The sequence below is a fragment of the Paroedura picta genome, chromosome 13, assembly GCF_049243985.1.
Source record: "Paroedura picta isolate Pp20150507F chromosome 13, Ppicta_v3.0, whole genome shotgun sequence".
NCBI classification, from domain to species: Eukaryota; Metazoa; Chordata; class Lepidosauria; order Squamata; family Gekkonidae; genus Paroedura; species Paroedura picta.
The window spans coordinates 21,083,608-21,109,899 of NC_135381.1; the positions used below are offsets into that span (position 1 = coordinate 21,083,608).

The window sequence follows — 26,292 nt, forward strand, 5'->3', positions numbered from 1 at the left end:
TTCTGCCTCTTCTCCCACCTGCTGATCTCGCTCTTTTCCACTGCTCCAGACAGACAAAGGCTCTATCTCAATCAAACCCACAAGGCTGTTGTGTGGATGGTGCCCCATCCCCCGGCCAAGCTGCTTGCCCTGCTGCAACCCCTTTGAAAGGGTCGTTCGACCCCCAAAGGGGTCCTGACCCCGAGGTTGAGAACCTCTGTCCTAGGGCTTGGTCGCCTGGCCTGGGATCATCCTCATCATTCTCCTCTGCACCCTCTCAATTAGCCCTGAGGGTACCCTCTCAATTTGCAATGTCACCTTTGTTTCTCTCTTCCCCGGTCTCACTTTCAACAACTGGGGTAGGGTTCCATTTGTTAAATAAACACCTTTAAAAATATTGCTCCAGAACATTAATTGCAGGAGTGCCTCCTCATGCTTTCATGATACAAATAAGCCTTTAAATATGCAACCCACAATCAAAGACTGCAGTTAAAGTTTATTTTATCAACTCTATTGTTAAATTACACAATCAAAGTCAGTGGAATCCCCCCTCCCTTTTTCATTGTTGTAAATCTACACAATTAAGATAGCGGTCTACAATGGAAACCCAAGTAGTTATGACAAAATTGCAGCTTTGAATGCATACATCTCCTTATGTACAATGAACAATATACACAAAGAAAATTAAACATTTTTTTTTTGTAAACCATGCACACCACAGCATAAAAAACAAATGGCATCTCTCACATCCAGCAGGGCTCTCTGAATGGACAGGGGGTCTGTCCAGATCAAGGGAGCACCTTCCAAATTCAAGAGCGGATTATTTCTCCCACGGAGATGCTGTACTTGGCTTGAACACCAAAAACCACCACTGTGTGTAAAAGGACTTCTCGCACTGAGAAGAACCTTTGAGTTTCATTGTTTTTCATCCCTTCCCCATACATTTGTTAGCATACCATCCAGGGGTACAAACTGACTGGTGCATCCAGCTTTGGACAACTGAAGTGGGGGCACCTACTGTGTGTAAAGGTAAAGGTATCCCATGTGCAAGCACTGGATTATGTCTGACCCTTGGGGTGACGCCCACTAGCGTTTTCATGGCAGACTCAATACGGGGTGGTTTGCCAGTGCCTTCCCCAGTCATTACCGTTTACCCCACCAGCAAGCTGCGTACTCATCTTACCGACCTCGGAAGGATGGAAGGCTGAGTATTTCCCCTCAAAAAAAACCTCCTCTTACCCTCCATCCTTGCTTGATTAATATCACAGATGAAAGCCACATGTTCAGAAGTTGCCTCCCTCAAGAGTCAACGCAGGTGATGCAAGGAAATGCTTTCAGATGCTTCGGTACTGATAGGTGAGAACCTGTACAAACGTCCTATCAGAAGCACAGCTGCCAAGCACATAAAAGGAAATTAACATCTATCGTCATGCTTGGAAATCTACCAGGATAGGTAGATAGGCTTCTCAGCTGCCTTGATCACTGTGATCTTCACAAGGTTTTTGCATAGAGAGTCACACTATTCAAGCGCCATTAGCGTATCAGATCCTGGGCCAGGCTATTTCTTTATCGTATGGCATACACGTAGTGTAGCTAGGAGATCCGAGGAGTGCAACATGGTTTGCCATGCTGGCCTCCGCATTGTGATCCTAGCGTGTATTTATTTATTTATAGACTTTTACCCCACCATTCCCCAAAAGGGCCCAGGAGGGCTCACAACAGAAGTTAAAATGCAAAGTAATTAGATATAGTACAATTTACAATCTAAAATTTAGTTTTAAAATTCAACTAGTCCATATGTAAGAAGCTATGGTTAAGATGGATTTCTGCCTGGAGAGCCATGTGGGGTGCTTAAGATGTTTCGAACAGGGAGGCCAGTGTCTGGCCTCAACAAGAACAGCCCTGAGGAACTGATTAGGGTCCTGAGGGCTCTGATCTCATCAGGGAGAGGCCTCCCATCCAAAAACTAGCCAATGTTGACCCTGCTTAGCTTCTGAGATTGAGCTTGCCTGGCCAATCCAGGTCAGGTAACTCGGCCAGACTGGGGTATTAAAATAGGACAGAAGCAAGGCTGGCAGGCGTTGTCTGTAATAAATCATCCATCTATCCATCCATCCATCCATCCATCCATCCATCCATCCATCCATCCATCCATCCATCCATCCCTTGTTGTGGCCCCTGCAATGTTGCAGGTACTGCTCAGTGTTAGCTCTACTTGCTTCTGCCTCCCTAGGAGAGCTCCAGGAACTATCCCACTAAGTTCAAAGGCCGGTCAACCTGAATAGATCCTTTGCTGTCCATACTGTTTCCTGATATCAGCAGCAGGGCCTGTTTTCAAGAGTGATTTGCACCCTTGTTCTCAACACAGGCATCAATTTGGGAGTGCAACAGACTGCAACTGAGGTCTGATGCTTAGTTGAAGTCGGTGGAATGGGTGGAGGGAGAAGGGGGTGTTTTCAAAGACACTTATAAGAGAGAGAAGTATGAGGCCAATAAGGTTGTCACTTGCTTGGGTAAATATGCCTTCTTTCAATTAATTATGTGAAGTTAGGGTTACTAATCTAATTTTCACACTGCCCCCCATGACATGTATTTTGGTAATGGAATGGAGGCATATCTGAATGGTAGAATGAATACACAGGATATAAGGATATATTCTTGGTATCTCTATTTAAATAAAAAAACCCTTCTGGATAGATGGGCTGAGAAAGATCCTCCGCCTAAGACAATGGAAAAGCTCTGCCAGTCAGAGCAGACAGCACGGGGTAAGACAGACCTGGGCAGCTCTGTCGCTTCATCTTTACTGGCTGGCTGTTTTCCACACACAAGAAATCAACAGAAGCCTATTGAAAGCTAAGATACTTTAGGCACCCATGGTTGGTAATGGTTATCCCTGAAGGCATGGCATCATGCAGCTTTTTGCCTTGGGCAACTACCCTCCAAATGGGTTTGATTCTACACAGCACCAGCAGGTGATGCTGATGAATCTCTCTCTCCTCATCAGCGAGTCTCAATCAGAAGGGTGGTGTTGAGAACTGGGGAGCCCAAATGGACACAAGACCAGACAACATGGGTAGTTTTATACTGGCAATACATAGGATTATATTTCCCAACGCCTGCAGGATTATATTTCTTGGGGTATCAGGTTCATCTTCTCATCCAACCTTTATTTAGGACTCATTCCAAAAAAGCTCTCTCTATATAAAGTCAGTAGAAAAGGGCAAGAATCCAATAGCAGCTTAAAGGCTAACAAAATTTGTGGCAGGGGATGAGCTTTTGAGAGTCACTGCTCACCATTTGTGAGCAAAGATTCATGACAGCTCATGCCCTGACACAAATGTTGTTTGTCTTTAAGGTGAAGACAAAAAGTTGTTTTTATACCTCACTTTTCACTACCCAAAGAAGCCTCAAAGTGGCTTACCATCACCTTCCCTTCCTCTTCCCACAATAGACATCCCGCGAGGTAGGTGGGGGCTGAAAGAGCCCTGAGAGAACTGAGAGGGCCCAAGGCCACCCAGCTGGCTGCATGTAGAAGAGGAGAGGAGAATCAAACCCAGTTCTGCATGTAGGAGAGGAGAGGAGAATCAAACCTAGAAGCTGCTGCTCTTAACCACTGCACCAAGCCATCTTCTGGACTCCTGCTCTTTTCTACTGTTACAGGTAGCCTAATACAGTACCCATCACTTTTGGGCAGGTGAGAGGGTTACTTCCACATCCATATCTATATTCATAAATAAAGCAAAATGTTCCTGAAGCAGAAAGTGTTTGAGTCCAGAGGCATCTCTTAAGACCAGCAAAGTTGTATTTAAGGAATACACTTTCAAGTGCATGCACAAACACACTTCTTCAAATCTGTATCTGAGGAACTGTACATGAAATGCACAAAAGCTCATACCTGGAATAAAACTTCCTTGATCTTAAACGTGCCTTGTTGAGGCCAGACGCTCAAACACTCAGACTTTGTTCTGCTCCTTCAGACCAATACGGCTACCCACCTGAATCTATGTTCCTGAAGCAGAAATAGTTATGGACAACATAAGCCATAACGGGGACATACGTATCTCCATCCCATTGCAAATGGATGGAAAATGCGTCCCTCTTAAACATTCTGCATTACAGACTGGAATCCCTTTGGATGCGGTGCCCCTAGAACAACAGCTGCACACTCAAATGTGTATGTGATTCTTAACTCAGCAGGGGAACTCTATACTGAATCCTGCCTCCACACAAGGATTTCCCTTGCAGTGGGCAAGGGGTGGGGGGACAAGTTTAAAGAGTTAACATGCAAATCTCAGCCCCAGACAGCACAGGTCTTTCTGCAGATGACAGGATATATAACCACTCTACATTTTCCTTATATCTTCACTTGATTTTTTATTTTTGGTTTTTAACTTATGTATTATGATGTCGTATTAAGGTTGTAGGATGCTGCAAGACCCTCTGAGTGAGCGATTACTTTAATAATCTAGTAAATAAAATTTCTGGGGGGATTATGCAGGTCATAGAATGATTATGACAGGTGCAAATGTATATTGCATCAAATTTTGCAAGGGTTCTTACAACTGTAGCCAATTCAAGACTATGTTTCAGCTTCATATTATGTCCAACACTGCTCAGCCTACTAAGGAATTAGACACATACAGACAGGAAAAAATGGCATTTTGTGTATCATAATAAACAGGTGAGAAAAGGTTCAAGCACACCACCTATTACTGATCAGGACCTTTTTTTATAATCATCATTGCCTCTACTGGAAATGTTTGTTTCTGGATGGCAATGCACAAACATTAGACATTTCCAACTTAACTGCTAAGCCATCAAGTCCTGTTAAGAGCAGAGTGCATTTCGGATTGCAAGAATGGGTAGACTTAGATCAGAACACAGAAGGGGGATTTGGCTATGTTCCTCTCCTTAAAAACACATACATATTTTAAAAAATCACCTACGTCTCCAGAATGCATTAAAATTATATTGCCCTGAAGAAGCCTGTGATAGCATTTCTGACACTGTATTAAGCTGAGACAAAAGCTCTTTGTATCGCTGAGATTATACTTCTCCCTCTCCAACACAAAACAAACAAGCTTGAAATCCATTTAACAGCAGTAGGCAGATTTAAAAAAAAATATTTATAATTACTAGACAAGCTCTTTCTATTCTTTGTTAAAAGCTGATATACACAAACATCAGTCAACGTTTCCTTCTACAGATATCCCATTTCCTGCCACTTATATTTGGTATGTGCCATAGACAGATGTCAGTCATGGAAAATATGTGAAATAAAACCAAATATCAAGGGTGGGGGAAATATAGATTGTGTGGAGACAAATTATTTTGTTCGTGCAATATTAATGCTTCCCTACCAGAAAACATTTAGCTCCCCCCTATTGGGTTTAACCAAGTACTAATAGTTTGTTCATGTGTTTCTTTAACTTTAAATGGCGGGGATCAGAGTTGTGACTCTTCCCAATTTCCTTCTGCTTTACAGAAGCTCCAAAGACTTTGCCAAATATGGGAATGCTGCATGATATGAGGGCGGAACTTGGTGCCCCAAGTGGACAATGTTAAACACGACTCACTATGGCCACACGCTCAACAGCCTCACGTCAGTACCAGCTCACTGTAGCCCTTATCAGCACTTCTGGCAGACAACTCTACTGGCCTCCAGTCAGGCGGACAGTGAAGTACTTAGGGGGTATAGGGCTTCACCGCAGAGATACATGGGCACCCAATGAGGTGGCGTTCAATTTAGTACAGGAAGTTCTGGCTGTTTGTTACTCTTTTTTGTATAGCATCTTTAAAAATATGGTGGGGATTTCCCTGGAGGGCGACAGAAAACCACTTGCCACAAAGATCTAAAAAAACTCTTCCCTTCGTATCCTAGGAGGCCTTGACACGTTTTTCATTCTGTAAGCTCAAACAAACAGTTTCTGATAGCAATCTTGGGTTTCATTTGCGCCACTTAATAATAGACCAATTATTATTATTTATTTATTTTTGAAAGGAACTGACCCGAGACACACCGAGATTAAAGGTTAACCCACATATGGTACAACATTGACTGCAAAAGAATTTGGGGAAGGCCACAAGAGATCCGTTTGCATTCTTCAACAGCTAAAGAAGCAGAGTTTGTCTCTTCTGCCATTTGCAATTTTGTTTAGGCTTCCAACAGAGTACTCCAAAAAACAACATAGCCTCTATTACCGCCACTGCTCCACATTTCCTATGTAATCAGTAGTTGAATTTGTGGCGGCCTGTTCTTTGTTGTGAACCTGCTTGGCCTTTTTCCTCTGCTCCTGACGCTTCCTCCTGGCCTCTTGGTGCTCCTTCTGTCTCATATACTGGTACCTTTGCAGAAAGAGATCTTTTGCATAATCATATAGCTCCATGTCTAAAAAATTGAGGGCCTCAATGCGTTTCTGAGTTTCTTCGTCAATGTCTACGCTGGAGGCCCTTGTGCTATTATACTGTGTGAAGGGCGAGATGAAGTTCATGTTAAATGTTTTCTCAAAGAGATACTGAGTCTTTCTTTGAAATTCTGTCAGGCCAAAGAAGGCCATCCGTTTCAGGTTCTCCTTGGCACTGTCTAGGAGAACCTTGTTTCGCTGCTCTTCCGGCATGACAGACAAATTGTAACATCCCACCAGGCTGAGGTCGGCTAGCATGCGAACCTGGCGATTGTTTGCTAGGTTGTAGGAACAGTCCATGAACTCCTGCAGAGAACAGCCTGACCAGTCATCTCCTGAGTAACAGCTGGGCAGTTCTTCAGAAGTGGGTGATCTCCCATCGCACACATGCAAGGAAGCCTTCCAAGTCGCTCCTCTTTGGACGTGCCGCCATTCACTCAAGTACCGGGACACAGGGTCCCGCAGGATTGTAATGTAGTAGAAATTCCTGAAGAAGGAAGAGGGGGGAGACAAAGAGATTTCTTTAAAAATAGCACCAACTTTTTTTTTTTTTTATTAGCAGCTCGCCATAAATTTGGGAAGAACTGGCTAACTGCCTTTTAAAACTCTAGCTAGCAGTATGTGGGCTTCCTCCATTATTTAAATCTGTTCTGCAGACTTTCTCTAAATTCAACAGGAGTTCCATATTGTACTTGGCAGACTGATGGCCTGGACAAGAAGACATGGATTCAAATCCTAATATAGACATTGGTGACTTGTTGATGACTTGCCAAGGACAAGTCACTACATAACCTTCTGCCAAGCTATTATCTTTACCATTAATCATTCTAGAGTTCAGGTTGCACGAGAACAACTCACACCCTACCTGATTCTTTTGAATTAGTTTCATCCCATTGGTTCTGGTTCGTCCGTCCGTCCTTCCTTCCTTCCTTGTCTGTCTGCCTTCCTTCTGTTTTATTTCCTCCTTCCTTTCTTTTCCCCTCCCCCCTCTCTTTCTTCCTCCCACCAGTTATTTTCTCCAAAATCACTGATGCCTGGAGATCAGTTTTTATACCTGAAGATCTCCAGGCCCCCACCTGGGGGTTGGCAACTAAGCTTCCTGCACATGGAGGAGGAATGGAGCACCAAACCTGGTCCTGGAGATCAGAGTCTGCTACTCTTTAACCACTTCACCATGCTGCATCTCAAGATCGAACAGGGAACGGGGAGGAGGGTCAGCACCCTGGAAAGACACAGTGTACACATGCGTCCTATCACCTGTTGTATTCCTGGGTGTAATGGGCTTTACCCCCAGTGTAAAATAAAGGCTGAACTTTGTCCATCTCCTAAGGCCATAGATAATTGGTATGTGTGTATCTTTGTGTGTATCTATTGGTCTGTCTATTCATATTCAACTGCTCAGGAACTTCACATAGTAAGATTTTCATGCTTCCTTATCCTGCTTCAGCCTACAAAGCCTTCACATTCCATATTTTGTCCCTGAATGACAGTGGATTCTTTTGGGTCCTGAAATGCCAGGAACAAAGGGAGGCACAAAAATATTTTGAATAAACAAATAAATATTAAAAAAGAAAGTGGGAAGGCAGAAGTAGTGCCTGTGGGAAGGTATGTACTTAATGACAATGTGCTGAACATGGTCTCCTGATATAGCCCTGCCCACGCAAAGAGGGCGTGGAATAGGCACGGGCAGTTCCTGAGTTCGGGGTATTGTTCTGTTTTTTTTTTTAATGTGAACTTAAAGGGTGTTATACAAATGTAACAAAATAAAGGGGAGGGTGGTATACAAATGTAACAAATAAATAAATAAGTTGTAAAAAGAGTCATTCAGTAACTAAAGTCAGAGACTATCCCAGAGATACTTCTTAAGTCTGAAACAAGAGAAGAATTGTGTTTTTTTCTTTTTTCTCTTCCATAAAATCGGTATATAAACCATAAGACCTTCCGCCCTGATACACCTTCCATTTCACCTTAGAAATACAGCAACAATAATGGCCTACTTTATAGGGTGTTTGTAACATTACTGAGGTAAAGTATATGAAATTATTATGTATATAAAAATGGAGTACCTCTTTCTTGATTACATCTCCACCACTTTACTCAAAGTTATAAACCCAAGGTGAGATACCTTATATGTTCATAAAGTATCACTAAAATTCTTATAACACATAGTTCTACAGAGCATACTTATGGGAGCTAGAATGGTGCTGTGAATGGAGTCTTGGATTAGGACTGAAGAGAACAGGGTTCAAATCCTCTCTCAGCCATGATCTATCTCATAGGTTAGTTGTGAAGACAAAATGAGGACAGAAAAACCATATATACCACTCTTAGCTTCTTAGAGAGATAAAATGAGATTGTTCAATAGCATTCTGCTCCAAATTCCTTTGAAGAAAAAAATCAAGACCTTGTTTTTATGCTCCCTCAGAAAATACTCAAAAGCCTTTTAAAAATGCATGAAGCACCCATGCTAGGGGTGGGAGAAGCTGGGCATGGGAGCACTTCTGTCATTGGATGCAGGGGTAGTCAACCCGTGGTCCTCCAGATGTTCACGGACTACAATTCCCATGAGCCCCTGCCAGCAAACGCTGGCAGGGGCTCATGGGAATTGTAGTCCATGAACATCTGGAGGACCACGGGTTGACTACACCTGATTGGATGTACCTGCAGCCCACTGCTGGCCATGAGTCACCAGCCCAAGCAGATTTCCCAAGGGAGGGGGAGTCCGAGTTATTGATACATGCCTTGATATATTTATTACTTTTATTTAGAAATAAATAAATGTAGAAATTACAGGTAAATGTAGACCGGCTTCTCATGCTTGCAAAAGCCCACTAGATGTCACTGTTTCCCTAAAACCTGACAGCAAATGAATTTCCTCCAAAAAGCAGCTGAAGCAAGCAAGCATCTGGGAAATCTGGCGGAGTTGGAATGTATATGTGCAATGATTCTACTCTTATAATTTAAAACACAGTGAGAAGCAAAAAAAGCCCAAAACAACAAGAGTGTTTTTACACGACAGAATGGAATTATATTTAAAATGTAAGAAAATGCCTGAGAATAACCTGGCCAAGTTGTCCAGCAAACACGCAAAATTTGAAGAGTGGGTGACAAAGATATAGTTTTTTTTCTCCCTACTTTCTTTAACTTTTAAGTTAAACCATGAGGGGCAGGATCCAAGTAGCATCGCCTATTTGCTCTGCATTTACTTCAAGGAGTTCCGTTCAGCTGCTGAGGTGAAATCCTGTCTGAGGCCATTACATGATGTTTTGGTCTCCTGTCTTCCTATCTCAGCCTGCCACAAACAATAATGACAGCCACATTGTACCATTGAAGGCATATGAAGCCGCCCAGCACCATATCAGACCGTCGGTCCATCAAGGTTGGTGGTGTCTACTCAGAGCTTGAGCTCACAAGTGGAGATATTTCTCACAACCTCCTGCCTGATCCTATGAACTGGACATGCTGGGGATTGAACCTGGGACTTTCTGTATGCCATGCAGATGCTCCACCACTGAGCCAGAGCCCTTCCACAAGCAAAGGATTCCAAGTTTCTTATTGCTGTATTTTTACTGCATGTTTCTGGGGAGACAGACATGGTGTGAGAGAAGTCAGGCATTCCCCCTTCCCCTGGGGGCATGACACTAACTCCATCTTCAAGCTAAAACCCAACACCGCAGCTGCTAAACCACATTTGAGCCTCAAGAAAGTCAGATTCTTGCCACATCACTACTTGATACAAGATAAACACCAGAAGAGTCTGGAAGATAAACTCTCTCCCAAGTCACTATCATGAAAACCAAGATTTCCCCAGTGGCTATTTTGGGGAGTCTTTTTCTAAACAGAGAGAGGATGCAAAGCTTATTCCTGTTCCTGGATGTGTGGGGGCATGCAAGTGCTGTTTAAAAGCATCTGGGTCTCTATGTTCACATGTACAAAAAGACTTTTAAAAACACCTTTTGACACGTAAAGAAATTGTGGCCAGAAATTCCTTAGCTTGGATGCACGAGGACTGCAGGATTCTGCTTTCTGATAGTTAGCCCTCATAATCGGTCAGGGCAATACACCCCAAGTATGCACAGTCAACCCCCACTAAAATCCTCAAATGCCAAAGGGTTAGCTTGATGTATTTTCCAGCAGCGAAGGAAAGGTCTGAATGTCCTCTTAAAGCTGGATTAAAATGAGCAACTGTGTTAGTCTGAAGTAGCACAATAAATTCAGAGTCCAGTAGCACCTTTAAGACCAACAAAGATTTATTCAAAGCGTGCTTGCACTCGAAAGCTACTGGATTCTGATTTTATTCTTCTAAAGCTGCTTGAGGAGGGAAGGCAGCATGGTAGAGCCCGATCTTGTAAGCCAAGCAGCACTGAGGGTCAGTACTTGGATAAGGTAAAGGTAAAGGTATCCCCTGTGCAAGCACCGAGTCATGTCTGACCCTTGGGGTGACGCCCTCTAGCGTTTTCATGGCAGACTCAATACGGGGTGGTTTGCCAGTGCCTTCCCCAGTCATGACCGTTTACCCCCCAGCAAGCTGGGTACTCATTTTACCGACCTCGGAAGGATGGAAGGCTGAGTCAACCTTGAGCCGGCTGCTGGGATTGAACTCCCAGCCTTATGGGCAAAGCTTTCAGACGGCTGCCTTACCACTCTGCGCCACAAGAGGCTCTTAGTACTTGGATAGGAGACCACAAAGGAAGACTCTGCGGAGAAAGGCACTGGCAAACCACTTCCACTTTCACCTGTTTTGAAAGCCCCTCCCTGGGAGTTTCCATAAGTCACCTGTGATTTTACAGCACTGACGCATGCATGTAAAGCTGCTTATCATCCTTGTGATTAATTAAGGCAGGTCCCTACTCAAAGACTGTTGCCATGCGATATGGCCCTCTCATGGATTAAAAACTGGTTAAACAACAGGAAGCAGAGAACAGAAGTAAACAGACAGCTCTTGCAAGCAAATGGTGGGGTACCAGAAAGACAGGTATTGGAAATGGTGATATTTAATTTGTTTATAAATAATGCAGAAGGGGGTGGAGCAGGTGCTTGCAGACGACACCAAAGGATTCGGGAGAACAGCGGCAGATAGTGAAGCGTTCCAAGATCTTTCCAAATGGAGGATTTATTTATCATATGTGTGTATATTGTAGCCAGGAGACTTGAGGATCGTCTGGCAGCAGGGCAAAGGACATGCAGAGTTGACTGCCATTTCCTGCCCCTGCACCATGACCCCTAGTGTTCCTTGGAGGAACTACCGCCCAAATCCTTGGAGGTCTCCCATCCAAAAGCCAGCCTGGGTGAGCGTTGCTTAGCTTCTGAGATCTGATGGGATCTGGCTTGCCTGGGCTGTCCAGGTCAGGGTTCCAAATGGAGTGAGTTGGCAGCACTGCGGGAAATGATGTTCAATGTAAGTAAAGGCCACACTGGAACAACATTTGAAAGAGTTTGAACTGGCAGAGTATGAGGGGGAAAGTGATTTTAGGGTTGTAGTGGACAGCTTGATGAAAATGTCAGGTCAGTGTCTTGCAGTAATAAGAAAGGCAAATGCCATGCTAGGGTGGAAAAGGACTGAAAATAAAATGGCTAATAAAAGCGGTTAGTTTTGTAATGCCCTTGTATTGATAGGTCTACGGAGCAGACATTTTCAGAATACTGTGCACAGTTTGGTCACAACGTAACAAAATGGATATGGCAGAGTTGAGAACAGTGCAGAAGAGGCCAAACCAAAAGACTGCATATTTCAGAAGAGAGGACTAAACAGGGGACATTTTAGAACATTGCACATGGGGTGGAGAATGTTGCTAAAGAGAACCTTTTCTACTTCTCCCATAATACTAGAATTCAAGAGCAGGGAACCCAATGAAGTTGGATGGGCAACAGGTTCATGTCTGAAAAAAGAAGTTATAGCTTTACTTGATGAATTAAACGATGGAATTCATTGCTAGTTGGTGTAGTGAGGGCCACTAACTTAGACTGGCTTTAAGAAGAATTGAGAGTAATGATAGAGACATGGCTACCAGCCATGATGAATAAAGACAGCTTTCACATTCAGAGGCAGTAAAGCTGTGAACAGCAATAGTAAGATGCAACATCAAGGTAAGGTCTGGGCCTCTATGCCCTGTTTGTTGGCCCTCCATGGCAACTTGCTGGCCAGTGTGTGACAGGATGCTGAATTGGATGGACCATTAGTTGACCCAGCAAGACACCAGTTTTAATATGTTGTGCAAACTAAGAGGAACCAAGTATGTTTGTATAATTTAAACAGATCATGGAAAGTGGCTTCTCTTGGCATGGCTTTCAGATTTCTTTGAAACAACACCCTCAAACACACACACTCCCCCACTTTGCACAGAGTGCTAAATAGGTACCAGAGAGACATGAGTGTTGGGGGTAGGAATGGGGAAGGGTGCCTGCAGAAAAGATCAAGGCTTTATTGCAGAGAGACAGCCAACAAAATCATAAAGACAAAGGTCTTTGCCCCAATCAATAAGACATTAATGTGGAAGGGAAACAACCCTTTTGCCAGAATCAATGCAACTCAAGTCTCAGCAGAGCTCAAATTCTTTTAACCTATTTAGTTTTGTGCTCTCGGGTTGCAGGTGATGGAATAGGATGATTCTGGTGTTAGTTAAAAGAAAACTGGGGGGGGGGGAGGAGAAAAGACATTGATGGATCTACAAAAGGAACCGAAAGCACCAATTGTTTTGCAAAGCAGCAGCAAGTCTCCAAGAAAAATCACTTCTCTCCCAGCTGAAGACTCCCATAGAGACAGCTCAGGAACCTCTCAAGTCTTGTGGAAACACCTCTGCTAATACAGATGGATTTTCTTAGCTAACTAGTATTGATACTCCAATTCTAGCAGACAACATTTTAAAACACACAACTAAGAGAAATGTTAATTTGGGGACAGGGTACATCTTTCTAAAACTGTGGTTCTCAACCATTCTGATGCCGCGACCCCAACTGTGGCGGTGGCGCGCACAATGGCCGGGCAGCGTGGAGGCAACCATTGCAATGGCTCTGCTGCCACCGTCCGCCACCACCGCGGCGGCAACCAACCCGGAGACCCGAAGAAGGGGCCAGGCAACCCCCAAATGGGGTCGCGACCCCTAGGTTGAGAATCACTGCTCTAAAAGGAATGGCTGAACAAGGTGGAATCTTGAGCTCAGTTATGTGATCTTAATCCTTTTTGGTTGTGTGTTTGGTTGAACACGCACACAGATAAACATGCATGAAACCAAAATCATCGGTGCTGGTCCCTATGCCGTACACCATCTCCTTGTCAACCACAGGTCTAAAAAATTCCCTCTGTTTAAAAAACAGAATAGTCAACATTCTCAGAGGACTAGGGTGTATTCCCAGGACCATATCTGTTTTTTGAATGCAGAGGCAATTGATCAACTGAGTCTTGGTGTTAGAGAAGCTATTACCATATGGCTAATTCAGCCCATAAGAAGATAAACAATGACCCATGATTGGAACACATGGTCTACATTAAGGGTCTGCATTTTTCTGAAACTCAGACTGTATATCCAAGCCACAAACTCCCTCTCCCCCTCCTCCTGCCCCACAACCCAACTTGCTTGCAGCTTTAGAGGAGCAGCTGGGTGGTGGCTCTGGTGAATGCAGTTGGCTGGCCAATGGTCTGTTCCTTATTTCTTCTTCCTTCCCCCAAACTATTTTGGCAAGGTCCAAAGTACATCTGGTACACCCTTGAAAGTGTAGCATCCAGAGTGATGAGCATATTTCAAAGAGCCACCCCAATTGGTGTGCTGACAAAGGAAGGGAGCAGGAAACAGAATTTTCATCAGTTTGTGTCCTAATCAGCTGCCTCCACCACTTTTCTCCATAGCAGCTCCAAAAAGGTAAGTGGGTGAGGGGGATGGAGGAGGGGCTTTGAGAATCCCACTGTCCTTCTCTTGACATTTTATGGACTCTGAAGCTCTGAGCTACTTACTGGCAATGATCTTGGCTCATCTGAGCCTAATTCTGAGGTAAATAAGGGATTGTGCATGTCTTTTAATTGGTTTTGTGGTGTTAGGTTTGACAGTGGCTGGAGACACCCCACTGATGAAAGGAAAGGTGCCAATGAGGAAAACTATGCCAGTGCCTGTGAAGAAACCAGAGGCTTTAATATTTAGGAAAAGGTTTACAAGTAAGTGGGATATATATCACCTGGTAGCTAGCATTGCTGGGCTGAGAAAGGCCTCTGGAGGGTCGCTGGTGGCCAGGCTGCCATTATGATGCTTACTCAGTGGCATTAGCTGTCACTTCACCGCTCTCAAAAGTATTGTTCAACCAATACCCGGAAGCTGATTTTGAGTCTGCATGTTTAAATGTATTTCCAACAACATACCTGGTAGATATCAAGGCTTGCGACTACGGTCGGTGCCTTTAATGGCTTGCTGAGGTAAATACAACACATATCATGCTACGGCAGCATCCATATCATAAAAGCCTATCAACTCCTTCCAATTAGGTTTTATGGACTGGAAAATAAGCCCACTTAAACTCTCTAAGGCAGGAATTCCCAACCAGGGGCCCATGGACCTCTGGGGGTCCCTGGGAGCTTCATAGGGGGTCCGCAGCCTTTCCCCACCTACCTTAATAGACTTGGCCACAAGCTAGGGAACTGGTTGCCTCCACCCAAAGGGCTTGGTGGTTAGGTCACGGGAATAAAAATCAAAGTGGGGAAAGTTGGTTGTGGTGTGGTATGTGGGCGGGGGGGGGGGTCTGGACTGTCTCCTTAGCTCTTGCCATTATTTCAAGCCAACATGAGGCAGAGTTACCTTAGAACAGGGGTAGTCAAACTGCGGCCCTCCAGATATCCATGGACTACAATTCCCAGGAAGCCCCCTGCCAGCATTCGCTGGCAGGGGGCTCCTGGGAATTGTAGTCCATGGACATCTGGAGGGCCGCAGTTTGACTACCCCTGCCTTAGAAGTAGTAAAGGTGAGGGGGAGCATAAGGAGGGCAAAGGGTTTAAGGTAGTGATATCACTTCCAGTGACATGTCACTTCCTGGGTGAGTGACAGAGAGGTGTGGCCAGCTGACATCACTTCCGAGGGTCCTCAAAACTTGAAAAATTTATTTCAGGGGCTCCTCCACTGTCAAAAGATTGAAAAAAAGCTGCTTTAAGGTCGTGGCAGTTACCATCTCCAGCTCTAACCAATACGATCCTCTTATCAAGAAAAGCCATGGGTTGAACCTAGGCCTTTCTTCAGGAAAAGCAATGAGTTTTGCCACCGAGGCACTCGGTGCCAACTAGATGACTGTGGTGGCACTGGCCCTCCAAAAACTGCACAGGATGTTTCCATCCAGCTCTTCACCCCCTGAGTAAGAGAGGAACTTTCTGGATGCAACCATTGCCTTCCAAATATTCCGACGTGGCTAAGCTCAAAGGAGAAAATGGCACCTATTGGGACTAGAAAAGTTTTGAGCGAAACATGCATGTTCCTTCAGGGAATGGCAATGGCAATGGAAAGGGAAAACAAGCAATAGGAAGGGAGTTCGTGCTGACTTTCCCAGCTGAGCTTTGTGAGAGACAGAGCGCAAAGCCCAAAGCAGGGATTTGAAGTTCTTGAGGCATGAGAACGGAATTAAATCTGTGCTTTGGGGAATCTGCTGATAGGGAACGGGAGAGAGTCAGGAGCCCGAGGGAAAGCTGCAGCAGAGGAGAGACAGAGTGTTGGCACAACTATCCAAAGAGAGAATGGTGCAGATCGGCTAAATTGCTCAGTCATCATCATCTGTCTTTTTATGACCATTTTTATAAAAACACAAGGGCATTTGAGACACAGAATGGTTATGCTTCAGTACTATATTAATTCACCCTTTAAAAGCAACTCTGGTTACATTGACCCGATGGGTTCCATCCGTTTAATCAAAGCTTAATTTGATTCCAGAAGCTTGCTGCAGGAGGATCTAAAATGTGGAGGGTGCTAAATTATTATTCTTTTAATCATGGGAGGAGCCATATATCTGAACGTTTTATTTGTGTTGCTTTAATGCTCTTGGGCTGAAAACTAGGGGTTCTGGACATTAGCTGCAGTATTAAACTCCAGTCTTTTCTTTAGCAGTCCGAAAGGGAACTAGATCACAAAGGAGAGCTTGAAGAAGCAAGCTGCCATACCTGAAGCCCCAGTATGCAGAAATACAGACTCTTCAGAGCTTCTAAGTTTTATTTATTTATTTTATTTATTTTTTCAATTTATTTCCCGCCACTCCCTAAGCGACTCATGGTGGGTCACAATGTCTTAAAAACCCCATTAAAACTCCCATTAAAATACTTAAAATCCATCACAATATGGCAGAAAAAGAAAATCCCCTTCCTACCCCTATTACTGAGGGGGGTGGAGAAGGAGGTCCAACGATGTTTCAAAAGCCCGGGGGGGGGGTGACAGTAGATGTACCTCGTCGAGGTACATCTACAGTCAACCCCCTAGTTGGGACAGTCAACCTGTGGTCCTCCAGATGTCCATGGGAATTGTAGTCCATGAACATCTGGAGGACCACAGGTTGACTACCCCTGCCCTAGCAAACAAGCCCAATTTAGATGGGGTACAACGGCAGGTAAAGAGCAAATCTCTCACCCGGAGAGACGCCCAACTGTTCCTTGAAGCCTCCAGAGAAAGAGCTCTAGGGGGACAGGGCTGAAGAAGGGGAAGCACCTCAAAAAAAGCACAACGTTTTCTTCTGAGTCTTTAGTGTCATAACAATGAAATCAAGTCTGGAGAAGTGAATTCCTATCAGGATAGACATTATTATGCAGTATAGACCAACAGTTTCATATCTACCGACTTAAAATAAGATTGGACGTTTGAGAACATGATTAAAGTCCATTTGCTGATGTTTGTATTTCATACAATACAGAATAAAAACAAATCCCTACAGAAATGCACAGTGCTAGAACGATCTTATCCGGGTTGACTGCAGCTTCCAAGGTCAAGTGTGAGGAGTATTCAAGGGAATAGATGAGGAAGGCACACCGTGTTCACTGGACGGCTGTACGGGAGGTATACCCCTGTCTCCACTCCTGATGGCACAGGAGACTCATAATAGTTCTAGTTTGGAGCCATGGCCCATTAAAGATAAAGACACCATTTCCCCCCAAGCTGCGAACAAATGTTTTCAGTGAGCATAAACGCAAAGTGCCTTTTAGGAACCGATCTTGTTTGCTCTTGTGAGCAACCAGTGAATTAAAGTATCACATTACTAACGGAGCCTTGCAACTGCTGTCATGAGGTAGAGTCGGGGTGTGTGAGCTGCTTCCCGATTGCATCTATGAATATGCTACCTAAGCTACAACTATGACGGGGAACCAAATAAATGAGCAGCAAGTTCCGCATGCTCAAGAGGCCCTTGGCCTGGAGTTTCTCAACCAGCACGCAGTCATAAAGAAAACCATTTATGCCACTGAGACACTAAAAAAAAAGCCTTGCAATGTAGCACAGGGATTAATGAAAGAAAGAAAATCAAAGACTCCACCGAGAATTCTCATCATAAGTAGCTCTGTGGATTCAGCCTATACTTTGATGAAGCACCACCAATCAGGCCATCTGCACCCACCACTGGGGTATTATGAAAACTGCTACACAGTCTTTCTGTCTTGCTGTAAAAAAGGTTGTGAGAATCCACTTCTCATGTAGGATTTATGTGAAAACATCACCTGGACACCAATTTTGCTAATCTCTAAGGTGCTCCTGGACTCTTGCTCTGAAGAAGTGAGCAGTGAGTAACGAAAGCTTATCTGGCATGCCGGGTTCGATTCTGCACTCCCCCACGTGCAGCCAGCTGGGTGACCTTGGGCTTGCCACAGCGCTGATAAAACTGTTCTGACCAAGCAGTGATAGCAGGGCTCTCTCATCCTCACCCACCCCACAGGGTGTCTGTTGTGGGGAGAGGAAAGGGAAGGCGACTGTAAGCCACTTTGAGACTCCTTCGGGTAGAGAAAAGCGGCATATAAGAACCAACTCTTTTTCTTCTTCTGTATGGTTTTCGAAGCCTGGTGAAAACATACCTCTTCACCCAAGCTTTTGACATCTAGTTTCATCTGTGTGCTATCCTGCCAAGGTGGGAGGGAGGGCTTATGTTTTAAATGTTTTAGTGTATTTTTGCATATTTTATCTCGTTTTTTATTCTGAACCATTGTAACTCACCCTGGGACCGTTGTTTGTAGGTGTGGGATATAGAATCATAGAATAATAGAGTTGGAAGGGATCTAGTCCAACCCTCTGCACTATGCAGGACACTCACAACCCTGTCGCTCTTCCACTGTAACCTGCCACCCCCTTAAGCCTTCACGGAATCAGCCTCTCCATCAGAGGGCTGCCCCAAGCCCCTTGGGGAAAAGGAAGAACAGAAATGTAATGGATTATTTTTGCAAGTATGTTCACCTTAGCCAGAAGCCTTTGCAGGAATTGGTGTCAGGCTGCACACAGAGGTTTCTGTGGCACATGACCAGCAAGAGACTTGGCAGACTACCTTCCCATCAGCAGCGGCCTACGGGGCTCTGATGGCGGCAGTTTTTCATTTCCCAGAGTCCAGCCACCCTCCCAAGAATCTTAATGCCTCATTGATTAATAATACAGTACATAAAGATTTCATATTTTCCCCCTGCCCTGTACCGAGTGATATATTATGGAAGCAAATCTATTTTGCCACTGAAAAGTTTGCTTTAGGAGAAAAATTTGGAGCTTTGACATTTGGGAAATTACAATCATCTGTAAAATACGATTGATATGCCATAGCTAACATTTGCTTCACTTGTTACGTAGCCAGAATATTGAGGGTAAAGTCTATGCTACAGCTTTACAAAAGGCATATTCCTTTGGTGAAAAAAAAATCTTTGGACTAAAATGTCCACTGCCATTCTGATAAAGAAGGGCAAGGCTGCAGGGCCTATATAAAATGGCTCCTCTTGTAACAGCTGTTGGAAGGCTCTGGTGCTTCCTTCTTTAGGCAATAACAATGATTTTACTGTATATTAAACCAAGTCCAGATACATTCCAACTTGTATCTGACGAAGAATGCTTGCACGCAAAAGCTCATACCTTGAATGAAACTTTGTTGGTCTTGTCACTCACTCTAAGCTTAACCTACCTCACAGGGTTTTTGTTAGGAGGATAACAAAGACAGGTTATCTGCTCTAGGTTCTCACTGGGGAGAAAAATGGGGCATAAATCTGAAACTGCTGGGAGTGGTATTCATAATTGGTTAAGGCCTAAGTGGGCGGAGAAGTGGGCGGGGACAGACCGGGTGAGGGGCCCCTCACCCGGACTGACAAGAATTCCAGCCATTCGGGTGAGGCTGAATCACAAAAGCACTGATAGCTCCCTCAAGCTGTAGAAAAGGAGGAGAATGAGCACTGGACAACCCGTTCTTCCAGAAAGAAGTCTGCGGTCTATTACTTTTCCTTCCTGAGGTTTTCAGTGGTGGAACTTTTGCTGGCAAATAGGGATGCTCAAACACCTGCCATTTTTGTACATACTGGTCATAAGCAGGAAGCCATGTTTTGTTATTGTTAATCAGTTTGGTAGTCCACAAAAACTATGAGCCTGTTTGTCAGGGGCTCATGGAAATTATAGTCCAAGGACATCTGGATGGCCACAGTTTGACTACCCCTGACTACATACTCAAGCAATGCAGCATAACTGACATTATTTCACAGATGAGTATTCTTGTACCACCTTCCACTTTCCTCCCTCTCTCCCAGACCTGTTGACACAGCAATGCTGCTTATATCATAGAAATAAATGGTGAGAAAAATCAGTCAGCTAGCAATTATAAATAAACACTACATTTGTAGAACAGTCTTACTGTTTAGTGTAGGATTAAGTCCATGCCGACCGATATTTTTCCATGCAAGTGATTTTTCAAGCAACCTCACATCATTTAATTAACTGACGTCACCATTTATGACCCTGGTTAGAATCATCTCACCTACTGAATGGATGTAGAAGACCTTGCCAGGAAAGGAAATGGCACTCCACCAGCATAAGGAAGGAAAATACACCAACACACCAATACACGGATGCGCATCTCTTCAGTAGTCACATGAGTTACACGGTGGACAGGCAAACAGATTAGAGGTTTGGCTCACAGGTGATCAAAGGTGTCATATATGGCCTGTTCCCCACAAAGTTCATGGCATCCTTACCTGTAAAGCGTTTGAGGAGGATAAAGAAGGCAGACTCACAGACACGTGAGACTTGTCCCAGCCACCATAATTAATGTACCGTATTCGAATATATTCTCAGCCAGGCGACAAATGATGGACAGGATGCCAGGCAAAATGTTTGCAGTACCAGCTTCCTGTAATTTTAATTTAAGCTCCCATTGATTTCATTTAGTGTAGGCAGGGTGTGCGCCGAGGGAGCTGGTATCAATTGAACATACCAAGAGCAGCCCTAACCCACTAAGGCACTTCGGTATTACCGGGTAATGGAAGGAGATTCTCATTTAATTGAATTCGAAAGGCAACACATATTAGCTAAGGAAACTTAATCAGTGCAATAAAATTAAAATGGGGCAGTCAGACAACCCATCCTGATTAAGTCACTCGCAAACTGTTCGGCAATCATTGTGGTGGCTTGCGGTGTTAATGATCTAAAGTCACTCAGGCCCCTGGGGGAGGAAGTTGGAATTTTATAGCAGACAATTAGAATATTTAAAACCCCTGGTTTTCAGAGACAGATCTCACTTCCAGGGATGATGCAGAGGTTCTGACTTTTTCAATGAGGAGGCCAAATATTTGCCTTTCACAAAACACCTCTTGCCGAGTGGTGAGGGACAGACTTGTCAGGAGCACATGAGTGTGTGGGTGGGTGGGTGAGTGGGGGGATGTAAGGAATTCACATGAAGTTAAAAAGAGATTCTGGCAGTCTGTGGGGTGTTTGCAGGATAATTACCTTCTGTACCCCATGGAACTCCTTCTCCACTCTAATCTTGTCCTCTCTGTTGTGGGCTGCCTGCAATTCTGACTGCTAAGGCTACCAGCCCATGAGTTTAAAGTATGTCCCTTTGTGTATAAGGGGGAGGATACTGCAGAGTTACAGTTTTGATCTACAGAATTCATGTTTTGAGCTGAGGGCTCTACATCTATCATCTGTGCTGCTGTGAAATTCTTGCCCAAGGGGTGCCCCTTAAAACTTGGGATGTCAGCCAGCCCTACCTACAGGTTCACTTGTGAAAGAATTTATGGGATGTTTCTGGGAATTTCTGCCTCCTCCTTCCAAAGCCTTCAAGTTGCAATGTGTCCCCTTTCCAATGGCTGAAGGACTCACAATGGGCAGAAAGAATCCCTGCAAATCTGAGCTTCCCCTGGAAATCTTTGAAAGGGATGATTCATCTAAATCAGGCTTTCTCAACCATGGTTTCGTGAAACCCTGGGTTTCTTGATGGCCCTGGAAGGGTTTCCTGGATGGGTGGGAGTTAATTGATTTTTAAATGTTTTTTTAATTGTTAAATATTTTTCCATTGATATCACCCTATATGGTCTAATCACTGCCTCTCTCAAAATGGCCAGTGATGGGCCTGGAGGAGGTGAGAAGGGGAAAGGCCCTGGGTAGATGTGTACATAGCTATGTTTTCCAACCATATTCTGCACAGATCATGCCCCTTCTGGGGTTTCTTAAAGCCTGAAGAATGTTTCAGGAGTTTCTCAATGGCTAAAAAGTTGACAAAGGCTGACCGAAGTGGAAGCCTGCACAGCTTCTCCACCTCCTGACAGTCAAAGCCACCTGGAAATAGTTAAGGGCCACATGGCCACAAAACACGAATAGACCAACTATGGCTCTGAAGATGGCTTTTAGTCTGCAAGGTCCACTTTCCGACTTAACTTTCCAAAAAGATAGCACCATCCGCTGCATCAAGTTACCCAAGGAAACAAAAATGTTTTCCTGACATTTTAATTACCGAGTACAAATGTTACTGCATGCAAGGAATGGAACAGATGGTGCCCTGAATTCTCTGCAAGGGAGCTATGTCCCCCGACAAATTTTACTGCTTACTGATCATCACGCACTGCATCCCGACGAGTATCACACTCCCCCCCCCCCCCCCAAGGATAGAAGTCAAAAGAAATGTGGGGAACCAGCTTTATAAATCCTGAAAAGAAACAGGCTTTCCCCAGAATAAAACAATGTGTTATACGGATGCTCAGAACACATCGTCAGCGTTAAGTGGCTTGGAGGGGGAGGGGGGTTACCCTAAAGGCCATTTCAGGTGACACATGGGAATAGACCCATGTCTGCCATAAAGTAAACACATGACATGGAGCTGCAACTAAACCTGGCTCCTGGATGGATGGATGGATGCATGATACATGTTTGCAAAATATACATAGGTCAGAATTCACATTATATTTTTAAGTCTACAGGGAAATAAATGTCAGCTTAAAATAAAATAAGACTTGTCTTAGAGTAGTCAGAAACACAAGTCATAATACAACAATGCAGGAAGTTTACCCTGCAAGAGTAAAGACTGCACAGTCTATAGAAGAAGAAGAGTTGATTTTTATATGCCACTTTTCTCTATCAGGGGTCTCAAAGCAGCTTACAGTCCCCTTTCCTTTGCTGTGTTTACTTCCCATACATCTGGATGCTAAGTAGAATATCATGCAGAAATGGGTGTTTTTGTAACTGCACTCTAGTCATTCTCTAGATTCAACAAAATCAAAGACTGTGTTCTTTTTTCTTTTTCATTTTACTATACACAAAAAATCAAAACAATCTTTTAAAAAGCCCAGAGCATGCTTCTAAATGACAGTTTCACAGATTACAACTGTCCCCCACCAGCCTACTAAAACTCAGTTGCCATGAGCAATGGTGATATTTAGCATTTACACGGCACCTTAAAATGCTAGCTAGATACTTTGCAGAACTGCATTGGTCTTCAGAACAGCCTTGCGAGACCATGATAAGGAAAGATAAGACACAGGTCTGCTTCAGACATCCATAGGTTAGATCCATTCATTCTAACATAGTAAACAATCTATCATACCCATGGTTGGTCAGATCCGTCATATGGGTTCAAGGGAGGAGGGAGATTTGGGGGCCTGGGAGATGCTATTCAGTTTCGGTCAACCGCATCCAAATGCCTGGTGGAGGAGCTCCCTTTTGCAGGCCCTGCAGAACTGTTCCTATTCTCACTGCAAACAAAACCAGAGCAGTCCCTCCCCCGCTCTTCCACCAAAAATGATATAAGATAGCTCTAAGAATTTCTAGAAACTTCATAGTTTTACCATATCTCCACCCACAACTCTCTCACTGGTGGCCAAATAAACAAAGTAAACATATGTGCAAGAAGATAAACAACACTTAATTTCTCCTAGCTGATTAGGTGATTTTGGAAGATTTCCCTGCTAAAGGTGGTGGATTCTTGATTAAGTCTGGGTCAGCTTATATGATGATGTTGCTCATCTGGCCATAGCAGCTTTTGCCCAGAACTTTGAAGGGTTTGTCTTATGCTAAGTGACTCACTGCATGGTATGTCTTGTCATCTGCAAAATGTTCCCTTTGCACTGGTCTCCTATGTCCTTTCACTTCCCATATTTAACATTATTTCAACCAGAGCATTAATATGGTTGACTACAACCATATTAATTGATGGATTTTGGAATCTCTCATTCTTAAGGACTACACTAGATGGAGAATGAACCCATTCACCCGACTGGTAAATCTAAGTTTTATCTAGTATTACAGGCTATATAATCTCTTTAATTTGTCTTAAGCATTGATTCTTACAAGCTGCTTTGGGTTTCAGCTTTGGGCTGAAAAGCATGGTAAAATGACTAAAGATGCAGAAGTATCACTTTGGCAGTATCAGACCAACGTCTCCCTAGTGCAGCTCTCCAATTCCTACAGTATTTATTCATTTTAATAACTGCTGTCCTGCTCTTGGCATCTGGGATGCTTCAAGATGCTCACAATTTACAAAAACATATTTAAAATTAAAAATACTCAACCAGAAAACCTAAGGACATTCTTAGTTGGCACCAAGAACTTAGCAACTTGGCACGATAAGCTTTATGGGGGGAATATTCAATTACTGAGTACCATCTGAGAGAAAATCCTAACTGGGATACAAACTTACAGTGCAACCCGAAGCGGAGTTACACCTTGTTGAATTCCATTCACGTAGAAGGGTGTAATTTCGTTTTGGACTGCACTGCTACTTTCAGCTAACTACAGCTGCCAGTCAGATTACTTTCACAAGTCTGCACGCAAGGTTTCAGGTTAGCAGCCATTCAAGGGTATATTGCTGTTTCACATGGAGGCTCTATGAAGCCATCCTGGCCAATAGCCACTGTTAATTTATTATTTTATTACAACTTGGTGTGGCTTTCATAAGACACCTTGAATATCCAGTCCAGAGAAAGGCAGAGAAAACTTTAATGAATAAGCAAATTGACCTGTGCTCCAGGAACCTCTCTAATACCCTTTCCTCTTTTAAAGCTACCTAAATGAAGAACTCTTTAAGCCAGGGGTAGTCAAACTGCGGCCCTCCAGATGTCCATGGACTACAATTCCCATGAGCCCCCCTGCCAGCATTCGCTGGCAGGGGGCTCATGGGAATTGTAGTCCATGGACATCTGGAGGGCCGCAGTTTGACTACCCCTGCTTTAAGCCATCCCAGAGCCTATGAGCTATGAGGGAATATGGAGGCAACTAAGACATAGATCTTTCATTCCTAGGAGTGAAAACAGAGGGTGTGTTCAAACAGTGGCATTCACAGTCTACACATTTTTGAATGCATAAAACATTACAACCATTACAGCTTCACCTTAACACTGGGAGGCTTTGTTGTTGCCGCGACATAACTTATTGCTGGATTAGAGCCCTCAGCGCAGCAAAGCCATTCCTCACCTCCTCCATCCCCACAAACACAACTCGGAGAGGCAGGTCATGCTCTCTATCAGCACTGTGCTTACCACACGGCGATTGCAACGCGTCCTTATTATGGCTCTGCCTGCCGAGCCTGCGTGCCCGGGCACGGCTGCCGGCAGCTCCTAATGGAATTACATAATTGGAGGCATGTCATCTAAATCTGAACAAATTGGATTCCCTTGTCATGTGCTATTGAATCAAAACTGGGAAGGAATATTCAAGGCTCTCATCTGTGGCAAGCCAAAGAAAGCAAAGGCAGTCACCCAAACGTTCCAATCAATCCAAGAGTCATAAAGGAGAATGCATATGATAAATCGGATGAAGAAATGGGAAGAAATAAAGCCCCCCTATCAATCATTTTATGGCTAATAATAATAATAATATGTATTATAGAAATGATAAGTTATGTATGGGGATTTTACCCATATTTTCTGAAGGAATTTCAACCACCAATGTTAATAAAAACACAATCTTGGTCACCATTTAAAGGGAGGATTTGTAATTTGGCTCTGGAAAAATGCATATTGAAACAAACTGGGCGTGAGGCTGTGTTAATTGCCCCCCTTTAGCCTTCCTTCCCTACTCACTGACCTCAAACAGCAAAACAAAGTTTGTGCCCAGTGGGGCCTTTAAAACTAATATTCAAGATAGGAACTTTCATGCACACTTCTTCAGATACAAAGAAATGGAATAGGAGGAAAGGGGGTTAGGTTGAAAGAGGACTTAGAGGAGGGAGATAGGTTAGAATAGAAACGTTTAGTAATTGAAAAAGATGAAAAAAAATTTAGCGTAGAAAAAGGCAAAACCTATTCATTAGCTGCTCTCCTTTTAAGGCAGGAAAGAAACTGAAGAAGCTGACTCCCACAGGCAAGAGACAGGAGGTTGAAAATTTTTTTTCCTGCCTTCTTGATTAGACTATGGGAATCACCCATCAAGATGTCCTCTGCATCAGAGAGAGAGAGAGAACACGTTAACCTTCTAGGACATTCAATGGGTGGCCTCAAAGAAGTTGCCTTTATTGCAAAGGAACT

At 43.9% G+C, this 26,292-nt stretch overlaps 1 protein-coding gene across 1 annotated transcript in view; it reads right to left on the reverse strand.

Moving 5' to 3' along the window:
* Positions 1 to 463: 463 nt before the first annotated feature.
* HS6ST2 (heparan sulfate 6-O-sulfotransferase 2) overlaps positions 464 to 26,292 on the reverse strand; it is a 147,989-nt gene continuing 122,160 nt past the window's right edge. The window contains exon 2 of the mRNA XM_077309419.1: positions 464 to 6,870. Within this exon, the coding sequence (XP_077165534.1) occupies positions 6,177 to 6,870 (694 nt within the window). The 3' untranslated portion in view covers positions 464 to 6,176. The remainder of the gene's footprint in view (positions 6,871 to 26,292) is intronic.